At 45.6% G+C, this 7,739-nt stretch overlaps 1 protein-coding gene across 1 annotated transcript in view; it reads left to right on the top strand.

Moving 5' to 3' along the window:
* sdr16c5b (short chain dehydrogenase/reductase family 16C, member 5b) overlaps window positions 1-7,713 on the top strand; it is a 17,622-nt gene extending 9,909 nt beyond the window's left edge. Inside the window, exons 6-7 of the mRNA XM_079865050.1 lie at window positions 5,187-5,312; window positions 5,841-7,713. Of these exons, the coding sequence (XP_079721176.1) occupies window positions 5,187-5,312; window positions 5,841-5,937 (223 nt within the window). The 3' untranslated portion in view covers window positions 5,938-7,713. The remainder of the gene's footprint in view (window positions 1-5,186; window positions 5,313-5,840) is intronic.
* Window positions 7,714-7,739: the final 26 nt, after the last annotated feature.

The raw sequence follows: 7,739 nt of genomic DNA, 5'->3' as shown, positions 1-7,739 counted from the left end.
TGGGTAGGTTTAGGGGTCGGTTTAGTGTGTGTGTGTGTGTGTGTGTGTGTGTGTCTGTGTGATGGGTGGGTTTAGGGTCCAGGTTAGTGTGTGTGTGTGTGTGTGTGTGTGTGTGTGTGTGTGTGTGTGTGTGTGTGTGTGAGAGTGATGGGTAGGTTTAGGGGTCGGTTTAGTGTGTGTGTGTGTGTGTGTGTGTGTGTGAGTGATGGGTAGGTTTAGGGGTCAGTTTAGTGTATGTGTGTGTGTGTGTGTGTGTGTGTGTGTGTGATGGGTAGGTTTAGGGGTAGTGTTAGTGTGTGTGTGTGATGGGTAGGTTTAGGGTTCGGTTTAGTGTATGTGTGTGTGTGATGGGTAGGTTTAGGGGTCGGTTTAGTGTGTGTGTGTGTGATGGATAGGTTTAGGGGTCGGTTTAGTCTCTGTGTGTGTGTGTGTGTGTGTGTGTGTGTGTGAGTGATGGGTAGGTTTAGGGGTGGGTTTAGTGTGTGTGTGTGTGTGTGTGTGTGATGGGTAGGTTTAGGGGTCGGTTAAGTGTGTGTGTGTGTGTCTGTGTGATGGGTAGGTTTAGGGGTCGGGTTAGTGTGTGTGTGTGTGTGTGTGTGTGTGTGTGTGATGGGTAGGTTTAGGGGTCGGTTTAGTGTGTGTGTGTGTGTCTGTGTGATGGGTAGGTTTAGGAGTCGGGTTAGTGTGTGTGTGTGTGTGTGTGTGTGTGTGTGTGTGTGTGATGGGTAGGTTTAGGGGTCGGTTTAGTGTGTGTGTGTGTGTGATGGGTAGGTTTAGGGGTCGGTTTAGTCTGTGTGTGTGTGTGTGAGTGATGGGTAGGTTTAGGGTCCAGGTTAGTGTGTGTGTGTGTGTGTGTGTGTGTGTGTGTGTGTGTGTGTGTGTGTGTGTGTGTGTGTGTGTGTGAGTGAGTTGAAGTGAGTGAGTGAGTGAGTGAGTGAGTGAGTGAGTGAGTGAGTGAGTGAGTGAGTGAGTGAGTGAGTGAGTTTGTTTGTTTGTTTGTTTGTTTGTTTGTGTGTGTGAGTGATGGGTAGGTTTAGGGGTCGGGTTAGTGTGTGCGTGATGGGTAGGTTTAGGGGTCGGTTTAGAGTGTGTGTGTGTGATGGGTAGGTTTAGGGGTGGGTTTAGTGTGTGTGTGTGTGTGTGTGTGTGTGTGATGGGTAGGTTTAGGGGTCGGTTTAGTGTATGTGTGTGTGTGTGTGATGGGTAGGTTTAGGGGTCGGGTTAGTGTGTGCGTGATGGGTAGGTTTAGGGGTCGGTTTAGAGTGTGTGTGCGTGATGGGTAGGTTTAGGGGTGGGTTTAGTGTGTGTGTGTGTGTGTGTGTGTGTGTGTGTGTGTGATGGGTAGGTTTAGGGGTCGGTTTAGTGTATGTGTGTGTGTGTGTGATGGGTAGGTTTAGGGGTCGGTTTAGTGTGTGTGTGTGTGTGATGGGTAGGTTTAGGGGTCGGTTTAGTGTGTGTGTGTGTGTGTGTGTGTGTGTGTGTGTGTGTGTGTGATGGGTAGGTTTAGGGGTCGGTTTAGTGTATGTGTGTGTGTGTGTGTGTGTCTGTGTGATGGGTAGGTTTAGGGGTCGGGTTAGTGTGTGTGTGTGTGTGTGTGTGTGTGTGTGATGGGTAGGTTTAGGGGTCGGGTTAGTGTGTGTGTGTGATGGGTAGGTTTAGGGGTCGGGTTAGTGTGTGTGTGTGTGTGTGTGTGTGTGTGTGTGTGTGTGTGTGTGTGTGATGGGTAGGTTTAGGGGTCGGGTTAGTGTGTGTGTGTGTGTGTGTGTGTGTGTGTGTGTGTGTGATGGGTAGGTTTAGGGGTCGGGTTAGTGTGTGTGTGTGTGTGATGGGTAGGTTTAGGGGTCGGTTTAGTGTGTGTGTGTGTGTGTGTGTGATGGGTAGGTTTAGGGGTCGGTTTAGTGTGTGTGTGTGTGTGTGTGTGTGTGTGTGTGATGGGTAGGTTTAGGGGTCGGTTTAGTGTGTGTGTGTGTGTGTGTGTGATGGGTAGGTTTAGGGGTCGGTTTAGTGTGTGTGTGTGTGTGTGTGTGTGTGTGTGTGATGGGTAGGTTTAGGGGTGGGTTTAGTGTGTGTGTGTGTGTGTGTGATGGGTAGGTTTAGGGGTCGGTTTAGTGTGTGTGTGTGTGTGTGTGTGTGTGTGTGTGTGTGTGTGTGTGTGTGTGATGGGTAGGTTTAGGGGTCGGTTTAGTGTGTGTGTGTGTGTGATGGGTAGGTTTAGGGGTGGGTTTAGTGTGTGTGTGTGTGTGTGTGTGTGTGTGTGTGATGGGTAGGTTTAGGGGTGGGTTTAGTGTGTGTGTGTGTGTGTGATGGGTAGGTTTAGGGGTGGGTTTAGTGTGTGTGTGTGTGTGTGTGTGTGTGTGTGTGATGGGTCGGTTTAGTGTATGTGTGTGTGTGTGTGTGTGTGTGTCTGTGTGATGGGTAGGTTTAGGGGTCGGGTTAGTGTGTGTGTGTGTGTGTGTGTGTGTGTGTGTGTGTGTGTGTGTGATGGGTAGGTTTAGGGGTCGGGTTAGTGTGTGTGTGTGTGTGTGTGTGTGATGGGTAGGTTTAGGGGTCGGGTTAGTGTATGTGTGTGTGTGTGTCTGTGTGATGGGTAGGTTTAGGGGTCGGGTTAGTGTGTGTGTGTGTGTGTGTGTGTGTGTGTGTGTGATGGGTAGGTTTAGGGGTCGGGTTAGTGTGTGTGTGTGTGTGTCTGTGTGATGGGTAGGTTTAGGGGTCGGTTTAGTGTATGTGTGTGTGTGTGTGTGTGTCTGTGTGATGGGTAGGTTTAGGGGTCGGTTTAGTGTATGTGTGTGTGTGTGTGTGTGATGGGTAGGTTTAGGGGTCGGGTTAGTGTGTGTGTGTGTGTGTGTGTGTGTCTGTGTGATGGATAGGTTTAGGGGTCGGTTTAGTGTATGTGTGTGTGTGTGTGTGTCTGTGTGATGGGTAGGTTTAGGGGTCGGGTTAGTGTGTGTGTGTGTGTGTGTGTGATGGGTAGGTTTAGGGGTCGGGTTAGTGTATGTGTGTGTGTGTGTCTGTGTGATGGGTAGGTTTAGGGGTCGGGTTAGTGTGTGTGTGTGTGTGTGTGTGTGATGGGTAGGTTTAGGGGTCGGGTTAGTGTATGTGTGTGTGTGTGTGTGATGGGTAGGTTTAGGGGTCGGGTTAGTGTGTGTGTGTGTGTGTGTGATGGGTAGGTTTAGGGGTAGGGTTAGTGTGTGTGTGTGTGTGTGTGTGTGTGTGTGTGTGTGTGTGTGTGATGGGTAGGTTTAGGGGTCGGTTTAGTGTATGTGTGTGTGTGTGTGTCTGTGTGATGGGTAGGTTTAGGGGTCGGGTTAGTGTGTGTGTGTGTGTGTGTGTGTGTGATGGGTAGGTTTAGGGGTCGGGTTAGTGTGTGTGTGTGTGTGTGATGGGTAGGTTTAGGGGTCGGGTTAGTGTGTGTGTGTGTGTGTGTGTGTGTGTGTGATGGGTAGGTTTAGGGGTCGGGTTAGTGTGTGTGTGTGTGTGTGTGTGTGTGTGATGGGTAGGTTTAGGGGTCGGGTTAGTGTGTGTGTGTGTGTGTGTGTGTGTGTGATGGGTAGGTTTAGGGGTCGGGTTAGTGTGTGTGTGTGTGTGTGTGTGTGTGTGTGTGTGTGTGTGTGTGTGATGGGTAGGTTTAGGGGTCGGGTTAGTGTGTGTGTGTGTGTGTGTGTGATGGGTAGGTTTAGGGGTCGGGTTAGTGTGTGTGTGTGTGTGTGTGTGTGTGTGTGTGATGGGTAGGTTTAGGGGTCGGGTTAGTGTGTGTGTGTGTGTGTGTGTGTGTGATGGGTAGGTTTAGGGGTCGGGTTAGTGTGTGTGTGTGTGTGTGTGTGTGTGTGTGTGTGTGTGTGTGTGTGATGGGTAGGTTTAGGGGTCGGGTTAGTGTGTGTGTGTGTGTGTGTGTGTGTGTGTGTGTGTGTGTGTGTGTGTGTGTGTGTGATGGGTAGGTTTAGGGGTCGGGTTAGTGTGTGTGTGTGTGTGTGTGATGGGTAGGTTTAGGGGTCGGGTTAGTGTGTGTGTGTGTGTGTGTGTGTGTGATGGGTAGGTTTAGGGGTCGGGTTAGTGTGTGTGTGTGTGTGTGTGTGTGTGTGATGGGTAGGTTTAGGGGTCGGGTTAGTGTGTGTGTGTGTGTGTGTGTGTGTGATGGGTAGGTTTAGGGGTCGGGTTAGTGTGTGTGTGTGTGTGATGGGTAGGTTTAGGGGTCGGGTTAGTGTGTGTGTGTGTGTGTGTGATGGGTAGGTTTAGGGGTCGGGTTAGTGTGTGTGTGTGTGTGTGTGTGTGTGTGTGTGTGTGTGTGTGTGTGTGATGGGTAGGTTTAGGGGTCGGGTTAGTGTGTGTGTGTGTGTGTGTGTGTGTGTGTGTGTGTGTGTGTGTGTGTGTGATGGGTAGGTTTAGGGGTCGGGTTAGTGTGTGTGTGTGTGTGTGTGTGTGTGTGTGTGTGTGTGTGTGTGTGTGTGTGTGATGGGTAGGTTTAGGGGTCGGGTTAGTGTGTGTGTGTGTGTGTGTGTGTGTGTGTGTGTGTGTGTGTGATGGGTAGGTTTAGGGGTCGGGTTAGTGTGTGTGTGTGTGTGTGTGTGTGTGTGTGTGTGTGTGTGTGTGATGGGTAGGTTTAGGGGTCGGGTTAGTGTGTGTGTGTGTGTGTGTGTGTGTGTGTGTGTGTGATGGGTAGGTTTAGGGGTTGGGTTAGTGTGTGTGTGTGTGTCTGTGATGGGTAGGTTTAGGGGTCGGGTTAGTGTGTGTGTGTGTGTGTGTGTGTGTGATGGGTAGGTTTAGGGGTCGGTTTAGTGTGTGTGTGTGTGTGTGTGTGTGTGTGTGTGTGTGATGGGTAGGTTTAGGGGTCGGGTTAGTGTGTGTGTGTGTGTGTGTGTGTGTGTGTGTGTGTGTGTGTGTGATGGGTAGGTTTAGGGGTCGGGTTAGTGTGTGTGTGTGTGTGTGTGTGTGTGTGTGTGTGTGATGGGTAGGTTTAGGGGTCGGGTTAGTGTGTGTGTGTGTGTGTGTGTGTGTGTGTGATGGGTAGGTTTAGGGGTTGGGTTAGTGTGTGTGTGTGTGTGTGATGGGTAGGTTTAGGGGTCGGGTTAGTGTGTGTGTGTGTGTGTGATGGGTAGGTTTAGGGGTCGGGTTAGTGTAAGGGGAGAGAATATACAGTTTGTACCGTATAAAAACGATTGTGTGTGTGTGTGTGTGTGTGTGTGTTGCAGATTTCCCAGACTCATGCCTATTCTTGAGCCAGAGTATGCGGTCCGGAAGATTGTGGACGCGGTCCGCCGGGATCAGGTCTATCTCTACATGCCTCGAAGCCTTTACTTCGCCATCGCTCTGAGGAAGTGAGTGTGAGACTTCAGCTATAAAACACACTCACGTCTCCATGCTCCTGTTTAATGCTGAGATATCGGCATGTTCACAGTTACTCACACCTGACTCGTCTTCTGTCAAGCCATTAAAGTTATTAATCTAATTTATTATATGATCATTTAAAGTCATTATTGTGTTAGATGAGAAAAGCATTGAATAGACATCACACAAAAAAACTTTAGAAAGAAATATTTTGATTCATCTTTGAATTTATTAAACTTTTAAGGCCATAACATTGTTTCTTCAGAATCTGCATCTGAAATGGCATTTAAGGCATATTTACACAGATTATGAATGAATATGAAATGATTCTGTAAATGTGAAACTAAAACCACCAAGCCTCTGTCTTTATGAACGAGTCACTGAATCATTGACTCACTCGAATCGATTCGCTCGGAGACTCACAACAGTTCTTCCGTGGCTTCGTTTGAAACTGTTTTCATATTTGTGTGTTTTATGTCGTTGTGTTTGTATAACAGTTTCTTTTCTCCGTCACACAGTTTTCTTCCCACTAAGATCGGTGTGCTGTTGGGTGGATATCTGGGAGCGTTCAACTTCATGGCTAAGTTCAAAGGTCATGGGGAAAAGAGCGATTAATTTCCACCATTAGAGGAACCGGGAAACAACTAACCCTAACTAATGAAGAGAGAGAGAGAGAGAGAGCGAGAGAGAGAGCGAGAGAGAGAGCGAGAGAGAGAGCGAGAGAGAGAGAGAGAGAGAGAGGGAATACTTACACATTAAACATGCATGAAAATATAGAAATGTTTAAACCTGACACACACTGTGACCAATCTGCACTTCTGTTTCATCAATATGAAGAAGTTTACGTTTTAATAATAATAGCAACATTTTGCCTCATAACATTTCTCCGTTTGCACTTAATTTGCACCCAAGAAACCATTTCTGACTTTAGAAGGTTAAATATTATAGATGGTGATTCTCTGTTAATTTTTTTAAATATAACTGTGTTTTTAATGACTTAATTAATGACTGAATGATTGTATAATGGAAGTAGTTGAGTTGATGTGGTACTAATAAATTACCAATTATAGTATAGTTTGTTTCTTCTTTTTTCTTAAAAATACACACTTTTATAAAGACATATCAGCTCCACAAAAGCACTAATTCACATGATTTATGAAGTATGGGTGTGTGTGTGAGAGAGATGGAGCTTCGTGAAGATCCGAACCCTTTGCGAATCATTTGTTTCGAACCAGTGAATCGGAGCGCGAGTCAAACTGCCAGTCACGTGACTCCAGTAAACGAGTCTCCGTGAACCAATGAACAATTATGATTTTTTTTTTTTTTTAACCTGATCTCGGATCAATTTTATATATTTGTAGACATTTAATGACACATTTGTACAATAATAAAAAAGAGTTGTAGTTACTGGTCTGATTAACCAAGCTCTCCATAAAACTAGCTCTACAATTAATAAAATAACACGTATTATAGAGAAACTTCATATTTAATGGTATTGGATGATTTGTTAATTGCATATAATAGATGACAGCATCAATGAAACTGCAGTTGGTTTGTAAAAAGGTGTTTTTCTGCATGTTTTGACTGAGTTTTCGCTGCATTTTCACTGTTCTGACCAGCAGGGGTCGCCAGCGCTTCCAAACAGTGAATCATTTAGCGAGTCAACTGATTCATTTGATTCAAAAGCTTCGAAACGCTTCGTTTCTCCCGTCACTGTACATCTAGTAAATGAGGTGCAATAAATAGATTGTGGTTTCAGTGGAAATCTGCCTAATTCTACCTTAAAATCTATACAATACATATTATATATATAAACATTTTTTATTTATATTATGTAACTACATATTCAGGCTAGATATGTAAATTTGTATACAGAAAAATCTTATAGGCATTAGAAATTGCAACTCTGAAAAATTAGAAAATTCAAGTCTGACTCCCTGTTGTCTTCACGTAGGGTAAATTCTTAAACGTCTTTAGAAATATAATCATATGTCGCTGTTTGTTGCGTGCGCAGTGCGCGTGCGCCCCCACGTGGACACCCCTGATGATGACGACTGAGAACTGAAGGTAAACAAGACTTTAAGTGGGTTCACAACGAGCTCAAAAGAACACACGCTTCATATAGTAAAGCTTTTATTTATGTTAATTTAAATGCAAAGTTGTATATTGTCAATTAAGTATGAATTATAAATAATTATAATTAATATAATACAAATTAAAACATAAATATAACATATTAAAAGGCAAAAGACAGGCAATTTTGTCTAATTTTTGATTGACTATAAACTGCGAGAGATACGGTGGGCGTGGCTTTATTGCGTCAGATTTACGTCACTTTGCTCGCAGCTGATTGGTCCAGTTTTGGTTTGAGAGAATCGCTTCAAAACTTACGCTTCACGCTACAACAGAAAGACACA

This window comes from Squalius cephalus (assembly GCF_949319135.1).
Source record: "Squalius cephalus genome assembly, chromosome: 3".
Lineage (NCBI taxonomy): Eukaryota > Metazoa > Chordata > Actinopteri > Cypriniformes > Leuciscidae > Squalius > Squalius cephalus.
Note: the sequence above shows the minus strand (reverse complement) of the source record. Positions and strands in the feature narration are given on the sequence as shown.